We start from the raw sequence: 15,826 nt of genomic DNA, 5'->3' as shown, positions 1-15,826 counted from the left end.
GTAGAATGAATTATTGCGGATATTAAAAACAAAAATAAAACAACTAAATTGTTTTATGAAATTTAAAGAAATTATTTGAATTATACGATATTTGTTTTTTTTTATATTGATTTTATTTGCATTTAAAACAAAAAATATATAAATAAATAATTTAATTATTCTTTAATTGTTTATTCGTATGCTATTATAAAAATTTTATTTTTAAAAAGTCAGTCTAGAATTTATTGATTGACCTCAAATTTATTATGGAATTCTGAGAACGTGAGGGGTGATTGTATAGACACAATATATTATCACGCATGTATAATGTATTAACACACGCACACAAATGATTAATAAAAGAAAATAATTAATAAAAGAAAAATTTATAAAAATATATCTCCTGTTACAGGCACACATGAATATGTATAACTCCACGTAAAATTGTTTTATTTGATTGCGCGCATCATATATCACTCTATTTCTAAATTTGTGAGCTGTCCATATTTGTACGCGATCTAATATTTGCCGCCTGTCGATTGCCGTTTTGTAATTTCGAATGCACAACCTTCGGAAGGACAAATCGAAACGACGTGACGAAATTACAACGTTAAAATTCGTTCGCTTGTTTCGTTCGAACGCCTGCTCCGACGATTGCGATACTCTCTATGTCTGATTAATCATCGCGCCGCGTACGGATATTGTTCAATTATTGACTCATTATTATGCGATCTCTCTTTCTCTCTCTCTTTTTCTCTTTCGTCTCTATAGGTACGCTAACGAATCGATTGATCTGAGCGAAACTATTGAAATAATTATGTACGAAGAATCACAACAGAACGTAGCTCATTGAAGTCGACATTAATTAAGATAACGCAATTTGCAATTTTAAAGGATCGACGTGCGTTTGTGACGAAATACAGCAATATAAAATTAAATATTATAATGCAAGGGGCAAAAACGAAATTCCAACATTCTCGTGAACAAATTTTTTAATAGGCTGTTACACTCTGCGAGGTGAATTATGTGGCTTACACGTCGAACGATGATTACGTCAAAGTAAACTGTGAATTTTAATTAAATCGTGCGCGCGCGCTCAATGCGAAACGTGTGTGCTCGCACAAGAATATGCGGCGATTCGGAAGATGGTGCGTGTCGGAGATTTGATTGCTATTATGGAGGAGTGTGACTTTAACGGAGACGACACCATAGATACGGACTCCTTGGAGTTCGAGGTAAACACGGCACACATAGTTTTACAGTTTATGAAAACCGCAATAATAAAATCTACCTACGCAATAATAATCCATCTGGCGGCGATCACTTTCTCTATTTGCTTACAATAAATTAACCTTACTTGCGAAATGGAAATCTTGTAATGTAATGAAATTATCTTAATATTGCGTCACATATTTCTTAATCAAGTTATATCAAAGATTTCTCGTAATAAAAACTGAGAAGATATTTTTTTAGATATTCTTACTTATTGATATTAACGTATGTTTATATAATATTATTTATTTTATTTATATCGTATTATATATATTTGTAATATTAATGTATCACATTCTCTTCCATGTTTTTAAAGGCTACGCAGTTGCCGACATGCCCCAAAAAGTTGGACTTGGGCAAGGCAGGCTTATCAAGGGTCCCCGACAGCGCGATTGCTTTTCCAGCAATAGAGGAGCTCGCATTAGGATGCAACCAGTTCACTAACGTTGATAACAATCTGAAGCTTCTGCACAGGTACACTTTCTACATCCACATTAATAATACAAAAACTTATTTGGTTCTTCCATTCGTTTTTCATGACTTCTGATTTTCTCCGATTATTGTGCGATTAAAAAAAAGTTAAGTAGTGGCCGAATACCCTCCGACTTTAATTTAATTTAGAGATTAATAAGAAAAAGAACCGATAAGAAAGACAAAAGGAGAAATTAAATTAATTCTTCCGGAATATCGAGAGTAATTAGAACGCGGATGGATTAACCCTCTTCTTTGATAAGAGTAATGAAAAGCGTATGAGTATCCGCACAAACGCGGCGAGACTGGAGGGAAACTTTAATTGGTAGTTAATTCGTAACTCTCCATTCCTCTACACAGGTTTCCCAAACTTCATGCCGTCCATCTGGAGAGCAACGATCTCCACAGAGTCCCGAGGGAACTGCTGGAGCTGCCCGCGCTGACCTACCTTAATCTCTCAGACAACAAGATCGAGATAATTCCAACTGATATCTGCCGGCTGATCAAGTACGTGTATAACTTTATACTTACGTATTTATCTACCTGTTTTGCCTGTAACAAAAATAGATTAAATTAATAATCCCCACTTAAATGGAAGAGATCTTCTCGCTTGTTTATTCTCCATTATCAGAAGAGATTGATGCTTATCAGACATGCATAGCAGATATCTGTAAGATCTTTTTATCTGTGTTATATCACTTGTTTCTTATTTAAGTAGACTTTGATTAAAGCATTGTGATCGATCGTGCTTTTTATCCTAGAGAGTGTTATAAGAAAACTTGCTCGCGATAATCGGCTTTTTAAGAATCCTGACTCGTTTCTCTCCAATTATTTTTTTATTAGCGGTCACTGCAACGGGATATCTATTTTATTACTCATTGTTAGCATGGAGGGTCGTATGCATTAATGTGCACGTGGTTAAATTTTCCCTTCGTATAACCTGATTTATGCGCGTCGATCTACGAGTACAATTAATTACCAACACATTAATCACGCGCGCTATTGTCGATCAGCGCTGATAACGGGCTCGTGTGGAAAATCAACGCGCGTGATAATGATCGAATAGTGCTGTTAATTCTCCGGTTTCCCGAAAAACGTACGACGACTGCCGATATTAGAACTCGAGAAACATATAATATCGATTATTGAAAATTGTACAATACATCAAAATGATTTTAGTCCTTCCGTTCTCTGCAAATGGAGAGTCATATATTGAATAATTAAAGTATTGTATAGCCAAAATGTATAAATTTCATTGGAAATGAGTTCTAAATGTATCCATAGTCTATAGTCATTGTTTCCTCGATTTATCAAACAAATTTTTAATCATTAAACGAAAATAAAAATAATTAAATAATGATTAGTTGCATGATAACATAAATACAATTTTTCTTCTTTGTGTTACATTCTTTGTCCAATTTATAAGACTATGTGTAATCTGTGCTTTAGAATACTTTGCATCGTTGAGTTCGAGATATTATAAAGATCTCACGAAGAAATGATAAGTTTCTTATATTAGTTTCGCGCAACTTTAGACAACGCAAAAATTTGATTTTGCGAAGGCGGAGCGCACAATCGAGACGCAGATTACGTAAAGTTTCTCGAAAACCGCTTTCCACCGACCGGAAATGAGGATGCCGAGGGGGGAGGAACTACGGGGTGTGAACACGACGATGTCGCTGCACGCGCGCACACACGCATGGAAGGTAAAAGTGCTTCTCGCACAGGTTCGCCGGTGAGCCCAAAGACGAATTTAGTCTTGATGATCATTACGGATAGGAGACACCCCTTTCTGCCCCTCACCCACTTTTCCGAGATGGTTATTTAGATAAACGAAAATCTCCGTTCAACCGCCATCAGAGGCATAATCGACGCAAGTTAATGTAGCTTTAGTGCATCCCTGACCTCTTTTTCTAAATCTAAACAGAATCTACACAATGTTAGAAGATATACCTGATGTCTACGATATTCCTTATCTAAATTCTGAAATATTATTTTTATTTTCCTCAATACCGCCAAGCAATTTTTAATTTATTTTGCAAAGAAACAAGCGGACTGCGTCTCTCATTGAATCCACGCGTTTCTACATTTCGCGTTTCTACATTTGATTGAATCCACGCCTGCTTCCCAAATATTTCCATTTTCTAGAAACATGAGAATTTCATAGATATCGTAAAATTAAAAAAAAAACACCAAACTCTACGTGAACACAAAGAATTTTATTTGCCTAGTTAATATATTAGTATTACTAGAAATTACGAAGACGAATAGTATATGAAATTGAATGCTTGTTTTTCTCTCGAAACGGGTCTTCACGCGCCGATGCTTTCGATTACGAACCACAGCGGCGTGGCGCAGTATTTCTGGAAATTTACGTTCGTTTAAAAGTACGAGGGTCTCGCGAGATCTAATTGTCCGGGATGAAACACTCGCCAGGCCAGACATAAGTTTCATAGACATTCACCTCTTCTTGGCTCGCGTGCGCCGGTTTCCACCTGAGCCTCGCCGTCTCGCGCCACTGCCTCGACGTACGACTCCTGCATGGTGTTGCCTAACCCCGTTCCACCGCAGGAAGAGTCGGGCACTTTAAGGCAATTTTCCATGATTCACTTTCGACGATCGTGTCAAACGAAGCGCCCAAAAACGAGAGAAAACCGAATCTGAATTTAAGATTATACGACTATATAGCGCGATAACGCGAGTGCTTCCGTCGTTCCGGGCACAGTTGACCCAGATATGAGAACAAAAGGTTCTCAAAGATAAAGGACCTTACGACGAGGATCATAGAGACTTGGATCTTTATAGGTTTTCTCGTATAATTAAATTCGCTTTTCATTTAAACACACTCGCTGATAACGCAGTTAATTCTCTTGTGCTAAAATCGTCTCGCTATTCATACAATATAATAATGGCATTATTACGTCGGCTTTTGAACAATTTGAATGTCCAAAATAGTTCTGTATAATTAAGCGTATTAAAGCACAAATATTCCTGAAATTATCCTGCGTCCCGGAATATTCAGGCGGATTTCGACGGATGGGCATTCGTGTCGCCCACATATCGCGCATTATGCTTCAAACGGCATAATTTGGCGACGTTATTCACGCGGAATTAAAAGGTATTATATGTAACAAGGATTTCACCGGCTACGCCGGCCATCGCTGATGTACTTACGGTCTAAGCCAAGCCACGGCGCATTATCGCTCGGTCCCGCTTCGTACACCGCGGCAGACAATTTCTGTTCTGTTACATCAGAGTGGTCAGCCAACCCATCCTCGGTCTTGCCTCCCTCTTCTTCCCTCGCCACAAGACGGTATCCTCAAGAGGAATAAGTTCGCCTTTCAACCGACCTCTTTAGTCCTCGGAAGAGCCGCCGCGAGTGTGCATCTCCGGCCGCGAAAATCGTGCCGCGAAAAGCCGCGGAGATCGCTTCCGAGTCGCCGCCGGAAATCCCGTGGTCGAGGAGATGGTCGGCGAAACTTTTCAGTCGATTAAACTCCTTAAAGTCCGCGCACGTCCGTGGGATCAGTGTTAAAAATCGGATCGTTGTGTCGTGAAAAATCTCAAATCTGCGGAAATTTAGGTCTCACCACACAGGATACTTTACGCGTTCGATGGTGAAAGTTTTTTGCATGTGTGGCGTACGATTCACAATTTACAAAATTCGCCTCGTAAAGTGATAATACCGTTCGCAGCGAGGATGTAATGTCCTTTACAGTGAGCCAAGATGTTCCAGGACTTTGCGGCATTCGGAGAGAACGTAATATTGGGAAAAAATCGTTAATATTGAAGGATTTTTAACATCTATACAATATAGCGTGTTGTGCCTTTATATAACACACGTCCTTATTCAATATAAACAATTCTACAAAATAAAACATTATAAAAACTAATGTAATAAAACAAATCATGCCAGATACTTGTGGCGAAAAATTTTAACATCTAAATATTTCTCTACGCATGTAAGTTATATTATGAAAACGACAATAGAAGAAAAGAATTCACAAAAATGAAATCTGTGGAATACGTATAAAACGGGTATATTCTTCGAACAATATTGCTTGATAACAATCATATCTACCGAGCGTACCGAAGAAAGTACTTCGGTACTTGAACACTGCCTCGGTCTTGAGTGAATGTGTGCGCAGCAACATCACAAAGCAAGAAGTGCCAAACCAGGTGAGAAATAACGAGTGCACGTTCTAAAATAAAGCGGCGATAGCTTCATAGACGCTGTTAATATCACGATTACATATTTACGATCTGCCACAATCAATATTTATAACGTTTTAATTTTTTCGCACCGTATTTTTATTCGTAATCTCTGCAATTATTATTTTTTCAATTATTGTCGGTGCTATTTATTGATAACTTATGCACAGAAATATTTAAAATATTTTGCAATCGCGGCGTGAATATTCATTTAAACCTTTTCGAAATATTTGTCAGTTCAATATTCCTGTACTTTCTCCTTTTTATATTACTAAGGATACGATGTTTTAAGTATTCCTTTAAAACTTTTTTAATTTGTGAAGTTCTTGAATTTTTAATTGCGTATATCGCGAAAACTATTAATATCTTCACGTTTTTTTGAAGGATCAATTACAAATTGACTTAATGATTAAAGTATTAAACAAAAAGAACATGCGAAAAATTTTGTTGAGGTATATTATATACTTAATTAGGTCTCAACAACAAAATAAAAATTTCAAATTTTATGCCAGATTAAACGTGTTTATTGATAAGAGCCACTACTTCTCTTTGATGGCAAAAATCGAAAGTCTGTCCGATGACACAGATGCTTACTGCAACGAAGGTTTTCACTATAATTCGAAACTTTCTACTCAAGTGCACATCCTGTGGGCGGCTCGCTCGTTTAGGTTCACCGACTCGCGTGTCCGAAGCTTCGGGATACAATTCACAGTAGCTAAAAACTACACTGCTACTACGTCGCAAAAACTATAATTTACGAATGAACTCTTCCAGATACAAATTCTTCCTTTATCAGTATCTTAATAAAAAATTATCAAGAATTCTCTAGAAATAATTGATCAAACTATTCTGCGAAAAATAAACGAGTCGAGATTCTTTAATTTTACATTATATGTAGTATAATAAAATCTTCATATTTTCTTGCCCTTTTCAATTAATTTATATTCTTGTAATAAATTTTTTATACGGTATCAAAATTTTATAATTTATAGTACCAAAAATAAAAATACATTAATTGTAAGGAAAATAAACAAACGAACTTAGTTAAATATGAGAAGAACATGAATGAAGCGTACACATTAACTTAAAGTCAAGTTGGGTCCTTTGATTCTTAGATAAATAATAACTAAGAGTTATACTAAAAATATTAACTTTTAATAACACCTGAGTCTGTTAATTTCTTCGATGTAATCTTTACTTATTAAACATAACATCATCACTATGTTGCAGTTTGAAAGAACTGATCCTTGACCGTAATGCCATCAAGAACCTACCGGATGAAGTGACACGGCTGAGAAACCTGAGGAATATTTCCCTTGTCGGAAATTTACTCAACACCGTACCATCCTTTTTCAACATGCGAGCTCTCACTCTGACAGTAAGTTAGACTATCTTCCATAGCGTAATAAATAGAGTTAATAATAAATGACGCTTAATGCCAAGAACTCTTTATGTGATCTATAAGTTGATAAGAATTGTACAAGGCAAGATGTAAATTGATAAGTTACTTCTGACAAAAATTCAAGACATGTTTCTTTAGAATTTTGTATATCGTGTAACACAGAACACGTTTGAAAGAAAACGCCTGTAAATTAAAATGTATTGGGCGCATACAAAAATATTATGAATAGATCACGGATGTTTGAAATAGATTTGATGTTGAATAGATAGATTATAAAGCGATAAAGTTTACTAAACTTCTAGTAAAAGTAATACTATTGTAAGCTTCTAGTACGTGAATTCTAAGCTGCTTTTATTGATTTGCTTAATTCGTCCTTGAACCTTATAGCTTAGCTTAACTATTCACACGAGTCTGACACATAAATATTTCATTACTGACTATACCTATTATTGATTATACATGCTACGACAAAAATGTGTTTTACTTGTAATATTGTGTCGCTTTATTTTCGAATAAAGCGACACAATATTACAAGTAAAACACATTTTTGTCATGGCATTTGGATAAAAATATCCAAAAGATTTTTATTACATTGTTATTAATATCTTTTAACTACTTAACTTTTTTAACTCTTATTAAATCTTTACGGTTAAGATAGCTTATAATAGAATTAGCTATATATCTTCCTAGATAATTTAATTTTGAATTAATTTATGACCCAGTTTTCACTGGGTACCAAAAAAATTATTATAGACTCATCAATTGTTCCCCTCCACGGAAATCTTTAGTAAAAGGCGAAAGATTTATTCGTGTATTGAAGGGAAACCAGAGTATCGAACTGAAGTCATAACACTCCTTATATACACAAGAGACCGAATTTTACTTACGAGAGACATTCTAACCTGATAGACCTCTCTCGGCCATATCTAGAACTAAACGTTCAGTCCCTTAAGCCCCTTGCACAATAGGCGATAGCGATAGCGATAGCGACAGCGACAAGGTTGCCGACAAAGCTATACCTTTGTCGGCAACTTTGTCGCTGTCGCTATCGCTATCGCTATCGCCTATTGTGCAAGGAGCTTTAATGATCTTGAAATGTACAGGGTGTCCCACTTTAAATGATCACTCTTCTCCAAAATTTTTATTTTCTTGCAATTTTAGAAGAAAATGTTTTAGACAAAAGTTGTATAGTCTGGAGAGGGAAAAATAATGGTGAAATCAATTTTTGAAAAAATCTATTTTTCAGGATTACGTGAAAGTCATCTTCATTTTTTGTTATGGAGCACTTTATTTTTTATAACAGAATTTTGTAGCTGATGTTGAGATGTTTCCAAGGATCTATAATAGTTAATATTTTTGTTGAGAACTTGCGGAGATATAATCGTAAAGTACCAGAAAATACGCGATATCATATCTCCGCAAGTTTTCAACAAAAATATTAACTATTATAGGTCTTTCGAAACGTCTCACATCTGCAGCTACAAAATTCTGTTATCAAAAATAAAGTGTTCCATTAAAAAAATTGAAGGTGATTTTCACGTAATCCTGAAAAATGGATTTATTTTTAAATTAATTTTACTATTACTTATCCTCCTCCAGACCATACAACTTTAGTCTGAAACATTTTCTTCTAAAATTGAAAAAAATAAAAATTTTAGAGGGTAATCGTTTAAAATAAAACATCCTTATATGTGCATGGGCTTTTAAATTTAAAATAAGTTTTTAATTATAAATACAAAAGCAAATGATCTTGTTTAATTAACTTTTTTTATATAATGAAATTTTGATTCTCTAAATTCTATAAATCATTCAAAATTTATCAAATTTAAGATACTTTATTCATTTACATGGAGTTCGTAGCAGGTAATCGTAACATGTAAAATATAATATAAAGTATTATTCAATTATTATAATTAAAAATAATTTGTTTTTAATGTATAGTAAGATTACATTAACTTAATTAAAATTATAATTATGTAACATACGATTATGTGTATTTTTAAAGTATTGTATTATCAAAAAATAAATCCTACATTCCTTGTAAATTTATGTCTTATCTGAAAATATTTAATAATAATGCAATATAAGATATAAAGAAAATAATCCAACATTCTGTTGATAAACGTTAATAGACTTGTATATAGCTTTAAGCAAACTGCACAAACAAAAATTTATCTTATTGTGTTGTCAGTATAGCTTAATAGAATAATTTACTATGCACTTGCATTACAAATTAAAAATAATTTATTATAAACATTAATGTTAGTGTCACATTAGTGAAATATCATATATAATACTTACACATGAAGATATGATTTATAAAATAATGAACACCATGTAACTTACTATCAACAGTTGCTACAAGAAAGAAAAAATATTTGTACTTACTAAAATTTTTATTTTACTTGTAATCTAAAAAAACAATATTATTAATGATTCATTTAATGATTTAATTTAATTTGCATCATTTACTTGTTTCAAATCATTTATTAACACTATTTAATAAAAGATTACTTTTATAATACATTACAATTAATAATATAAATACACAATAACATTTATTGAGAATCGATGTCTAATTAATATTTTATATTACGTTTTGAAATAATACTGTTATGATAGAAACTTGATAATAGACAAATACATGAAAAGAATGTTCGTAAATAGGATAATCTCTTTGTCATTACTTTAGACAATACTTCAAAAATACACATGATCATATGTCACATAATTATAATTTTAATTGAGTTAATGTAATCTTACTATACATTAAAAACAGATTATTTTTAATTTTAATAATCAAATAATACTTTATATTGTATTTTACATGTTACCTGCTACAAACTCACAGAACTCGCAACTCGCCTATTGATATTTGGCTATACCAGACAGCCCAGACAGCATTGAGTTGTCATGAATCATGGTAGTAGATTGCTATTATGCCTATTATATATTTCAGTCCTGGAGGAAATTACTCGGAGAGCCATTATCGTAAACACCTACGATAATCTATTTTCCTAGATAATTTAATTTTGGATTAATTTATGACCCAGTTTGCACCGGGTACTAAAAAAAATTGTTATAGACTCATCAAGTTGCTCCCCTCCACGGAAATCTTTAGTAAAAGGCGAAAGATTTATGCGTGTATTGAAGGGAAGCCAGAGTATCGAACTCAACTTATAACACTCCTTATATACACAAGAAACCGAATTTTACTTACGAGAAACTGTCTAATCGAATGGACCTCTCTCGGCCACATTTACAACTAACACAGCGTCCAATCCCTTACAGTCCTTACATGTGTATATGCATAGGCTTTTAAAATAAGTTTTCGATCACAAAAGCAAATATTCTTGTTTAATAAAATTTAAAACAAAGAAAAAAACATGTTGCTGAAGTTTTTCTGTACATTTGTTTATTAATTAATTATCAGCTTTTTTAAAGATAGCAAAATTTGGATTCTTTGAATTTTACAAATTATGGCTCCCCAAACTTTTTCAAATTTTTATTTTATTTATTTTTATGATAATTCACAGGAAGTTCTGTCGAAGACAGATCACGGAAAATCTTACAAGGATGAGAAAACTAATCATAGCAATTTGCACAAGATCAATCTGAGGAACAATCAGTTGAAGGGAAACATAATTTTGGGAAATTACGGTGTAAGTTTATAATTACTAAATTTTCATTTTGTTTTATTTTCATATACTTTTGTTTTTTCTTTCTAATTCACTAATTTATAAATAAAGCGCTTTTTCGAAAAAAGTAAGGTTAAGAAATAATTAATGTCAACTTGACATTTATTTTCTTTTTCTCTTTTTGCGTACAAAGAATCTGACGCATCTGGACGTGAGCGAAAATAGCATTGAAAAATTGGACATCAGTGCTTTGCAAGAATTGAGAAGCGTACGCTGCGGACGAAATCATTTAACGGAATTGACCCTTTGCGGCCGAAATCTTGTATCACTTATCGCTGGAAACAATAGTGAGTGTAGAATTTCATATACATTGTGCCGTAATATATGTGTATGTACATGTATTTTTTATTAATCGTTTAATTTTAATATATCGAGAAAGAACAAGTAAAGGCATTAAATTAGAATCAAAATAATTATTTCTTTTTTTATAGAATTGAAGAAACTAACCGTCGAACCTGTGCCAACTAATTTGGAGCATCTGGATGTCTCCTAGTGAGTGAATGCAATGAATATCGACATTAAATCCAAAAATTACGAAATATTATTAACTAATCTTAAAAATTATTAATCGCTCCATGAAACTGTATCTTGAATCTATTTTGTATATTTCAGTTCTCTTTGTTTTTTATATTTTTTATTCGAATACTTTAGCTGCTTTAGGCTAAAGACGAAAGTATCTAAAGATAATCTGCAATTTATTTAATACGCGCTGTTTAATAGCAATTAAATACATTTTAGCAAGTCATTTAATATGTCATTTAATAATATATTAGTAGATTTCAGAATGTTTTTTTATTATTTAATCTATTTTTATTTTACGTGAAACCTGTATTTGTTTTTTTACTCCTCTCAGCAACAATTTAGACGCGTTACCGGAATGGACGACTGAACTGCCAGCATTGCGCGTCCTTTTTGCATCGCACAACGCTCTCACGGCTCTCCCGGACAGGTTGTTGTCGCAACCCTCGAGACTGGAAGTTCTCCATCTGCCTCACAACCGACTACAAGCCCTACCACCACCCAGGAGACCATTGAATATCGTCCATTTAACACTTCAGGGCAACATGTTGACCACGTTGCCAACCAGTTTTTTCGCGAACACCGAAAAGTAAGACATCGACCGTATAGTTTTATATATATAATTCAAATTTCGCTGATAAGTAAATCCATATTTGCGTTTTAAAATTGTGACAAGAACATACAATAATAATAGTAATATATCTTATTTATATATGCAATAATTAATCACATTATCAGAGCTGAAGAAAGATGTTCTCAAAACACATATGTAACCGTCGGAAATCAAGTTGCGGAATGGAGTTACTTTCATCGTAAATATTTTGCTCGTAATAGAGTTTAGACTTCGAACTCCTTTCCAGGATGAAAGTTTTAAACCTCTCCAACAATCGGCTCTCCGAACTTCCGTATCGCGAAGAGGCCGGCAAAACTCACCAGGGATCGCACACCTTGGAGAAATTATATGTCACGGCAAATTGTCTGACCGATACCGCTCTAGATGCTCTCGCCAAGTTTACGTCTTTGAGAGTTCTTCATATCGCTTACAACACCCTGGACACGCTTCCGGAAAGGTGAGCCTATTCTTCTTTGTAAAGGATACGGGGAAAAACAATGATAATTCTATATCGGCTATCAGATAACAAAAATAACGGACGCAAGATGCGCATATAAAAAAAAAAGATTTTTCAGCAAACTAAAAGTGCTATTCGAGAATTGATATGGATAAGATATTCGAAATAATTTAATGACGTTTATCATTAAAATTGATGCGAAATTCTGCAGTTGCATAGCTGCGTGGGGCGATCTGGAAGAACTGGTGTTGTCCGGAAACCGATTGCAGTATCTTCCGGACAACGTGGCAAATCTACGACATTTGCGCGTGCTGCGTGTGCATTCTAATCGGCTATTAACGTGTCCCACCTTCAGTAGAACAACGTCTTTGAAGGTAAGATTCTACTCTACAAGGCGTACAAATGTCATTTGTATCAAATAATTTGCATAATTAAGGCGCGACTGATTGCAATCCAAACTTTCATTATATTCTTTTATTGATTCTTAAAAATATTAGTTAATTCTATTTATACATATAGAGTCTTGAGAGAAGCGGAAAATTGCAGTAATTAGTTCTTTGAAACTTTATTAAATATAGATATAAAATATATATATAAGTAAAGAATATATAAGTATATTTTATAAAAATGCATAAAAGCTGAAAATCAAGCTAAAATAGAAATATGTGAAATTTTTTAACATTTTTTTTCTCCTTTTTTCTCTCATTTTTTTGTAGCTTTGTTTTATTATTTAAAATTTAAACCATAAAAAATTGTATTTATTTATAACTGAATTTATTATTATATATCAAAATTTCTTATTTTCGTGAGATATATTTTTGTTATCACAGAACAATTTTGATAGAATAATTCTGTAGTAACGTATATATAAATACATTTTATAAAACTACAATATTTGGAAAGTGACTGTTTTTATCAATAACATGTGTCAACGTAGAAAAATATAAATACAAAGGGCAATAAAAAATATTAATAATACATATAGCTAAATAATAAAAGCATAACAAAATGAAATATTTATTTCGTTCAGGTGCTGGACATGGCGCACAATCAATTGGACAGGGTAAATCTGGCCACGTTAGTACCGCCGCAACTGCAATTTCTCGATATATCCTGCAACTCTCGACTGCACGTGGATCCGCGACAATTCCAAGACTACCGATCCCAAAGACCGATATCATTGGTGGATGTGTCTGGACAGAACAGACCCAGTTTGCCATCTCATCCGCATCAACAAGAAATCGTTGCGGCGGAAAAGAATACCGAACAACCATGGCGATTGGGTTTCTCGGAAACTGCCGGTTCGCGTGAAAAGTAGGATTATTTATTTATATGTATTTATTCCCTCAAGATAGATAAATTGCAAAGGATAAATAGATAAAAAGACACTATTTACACTTATTGAAAGAAATTTATTTTTATAAAAAATATTACAATACTACTTATTTTCTGCGAAGCAAACAACTTTATATTAAATTGTGCATTTCGACAAGCTGGAAATCTCATATTTGCACATATTTCCCAAGGCTATACATTTCCCAAGTGCGAATGCCGTCCTTTTGTAACATCGAGGGTCTGTTCGGCATATTCGACGGTGGTTCCAACCAGGAAGCACCTAGCGCCCTTCAAGAAATGATCCCCCGTCTCTTGCTGGAAGAACGAACAATCCGAGAAACATCAAAGGAATATTTGAAATACACCCTGCTGTCGGCACATAGGGAGCTCAAAGAAAAGGGCCAAAAGTACGGCGTAGACGCAACTCTGGTTCACGTAGTAAAACTGCCGTCACAGCAAGGATATCCAAAATCCTCGACCAAATATTCTCTGAAAGTGGCTTCTACCGGAGAGGCCAAAGCTGTTCTCTGTCGAGCCGCGGGTCCCTTGACCTTTGCCAAGTTGAAGAAGGCTCAGACAGTTAAGAACCAACTTGGTAATGCTGCCATGTTTCCATTAGTGCTGCCCGATCCGATATACGAGGAAGTAACGCTGGAGGACGACGATGAGTTTGTCATAGTGGCTAATCGGAGATTATGGGAGGTCCTGAGTGTCCAGGAGGCTGTGAGGGAGGCCAGAGCCGAGGCCAGTCCTGTTCTGGCCGCCAAAAGGCTTCAGGATCTGGCGCAGGCTTACGGCGCGGAGGACAATTTGAGCATCATCGTCGTCCGATTGGCAGGACCGAGCCCGGGCGACATGGATCAACTCATGCGTGAGCTCAGACATGCCGTTGGTAAAAACAGAAGCCAAAACGATAGCGTGTGTCCTTGTCCTTGTTGCGTGCCGCCAGCGGCACATAAGCCACCGGCTGCCTGCTGCTGTCACGCGAACGAAGGCTATTATCTTAATGGCGTGTTGAAGAATATTGTAGGCAGGTAAGGGAAATATGCTGTTCCAAATTACGATGAAAGATAAATTGATATCATGAATTTGTACGTCGAAACATATAATAATAAGATAAAGCAATATTTATATCAAAAAATCAATATTTATACCTTTAAACTTTCTGATAATTCTATATTCTATGTTCTATAATTCTAAGTCTAAGCATTTAAATAATCATTATTTTTTTTTATCCTGAAAGAAATTTTGCCTTACACATTTTTATTGCACAACAATACGTCAATTAAAAAGTATCGATTAGTTAAAATTAAGATCTTAATTTTTGAAATTATTACAATTATCTCCTTTATCGGAAGTTTAAATTTCTTCTTGTTCTTTTTACAAAAAATTATGTATGTAATTTTTTTACTAGAACAATTGAGAACTGAGAATTTAATTATTTCTAAAGAAAAGTTCCGATATATTACTATAAAATTTATTTCACGGCATTTGCAGATCCAATAAGGTTCACGGTTCCGGAAGGTACTTCAAGAACTCCAGATCGACGCAGGAGAACGAAAGTCCTCCATACAGAGACGACCGCAGTTCGCCAAGTGGGCAGTCCGATCAAGCCAGTGACAGCACTTTCAAGTCTCGTCATCCATCCGGAAGGATGTGGTCCGGAAGTGCGGCTGCCAGGGCGACAAATAAGGCTCATCAAAGTGTTCTCATGCAGGAAAATGGTCTTCGAAAAGTAAGTCAAGCTTCTTTGTTGATACTCTTGTGCGAAAAAATATTTTTACAAAATCGTACGTTGGCAAAAATGCTAAGGTGGTCTTACTTTTTATTGAGGCAGCAAATGCAGCAATAAAATTGATGACAGTTTA

The 15,826-nt window shown here is 34.4% G+C and overlaps 1 protein-coding gene and 2 non-coding genes across 3 annotated transcripts in view; 1 reads left to right on the top strand and 2 right to left on the bottom strand.

Moving 5' to 3' along the window:
• Phlpp (PH domain leucine-rich repeat protein phosphatase) overlaps positions 1 to 15,826 on the top strand; it is a 77,741-nt gene that overhangs the window by 58,945 nt on the left and 2,970 nt on the right. The window contains exons 6-17 of the mRNA XM_071701819.1: positions 1,568 to 1,725; positions 2,083 to 2,229; positions 7,165 to 7,312; positions 10,873 to 10,998; positions 11,168 to 11,321; positions 11,466 to 11,526; positions 11,888 to 12,142; positions 12,414 to 12,623; positions 12,835 to 12,997; positions 13,654 to 13,937; positions 14,150 to 14,992; positions 15,456 to 15,693. Of these exons, the coding sequence (XP_071557920.1) occupies positions 1,568 to 1,725; positions 2,083 to 2,229; positions 7,165 to 7,312; positions 10,873 to 10,998; positions 11,168 to 11,321; positions 11,466 to 11,526; positions 11,888 to 12,142; positions 12,414 to 12,623; positions 12,835 to 12,997; positions 13,654 to 13,937; positions 14,150 to 14,992; positions 15,456 to 15,693 (2,787 nt within the window). The remainder of the gene's footprint in view (positions 1 to 1,567; positions 1,726 to 2,082; positions 2,230 to 7,164; positions 7,313 to 10,872; positions 10,999 to 11,167; positions 11,322 to 11,465; positions 11,527 to 11,887; positions 12,143 to 12,413; positions 12,624 to 12,834; positions 12,998 to 13,653; positions 13,938 to 14,149; positions 14,993 to 15,455; positions 15,694 to 15,826) is intronic.
• On the bottom strand, positions 8,052 to 8,170 carry LOC139770197 (U5 spliceosomal RNA). Its single transcript, XR_011717681.1, has one exon. It is a non-coding gene; the product is annotated as a U5 spliceosomal RNA (small nuclear RNA).
• On the bottom strand, positions 10,383 to 10,503 carry LOC139770198 (U5 spliceosomal RNA). The gene has a single exon (XR_011717682.1). It is a non-coding gene; the product is annotated as a U5 spliceosomal RNA (small nuclear RNA).

The sequence above is a fragment of the Temnothorax nylanderi genome, unplaced genomic scaffold (genome assembly GCF_030848795.1).
Source record: "Temnothorax nylanderi isolate EJ_2023f unplaced genomic scaffold, tnyl_v1.0 TNYL_tig0027_pilon, whole genome shotgun sequence".
NCBI classification, from domain to species: Eukaryota; Metazoa; Arthropoda; class Insecta; order Hymenoptera; family Formicidae; genus Temnothorax; species Temnothorax nylanderi.
This window is presented reverse-complemented; position numbering and strand designations above follow the sequence as displayed.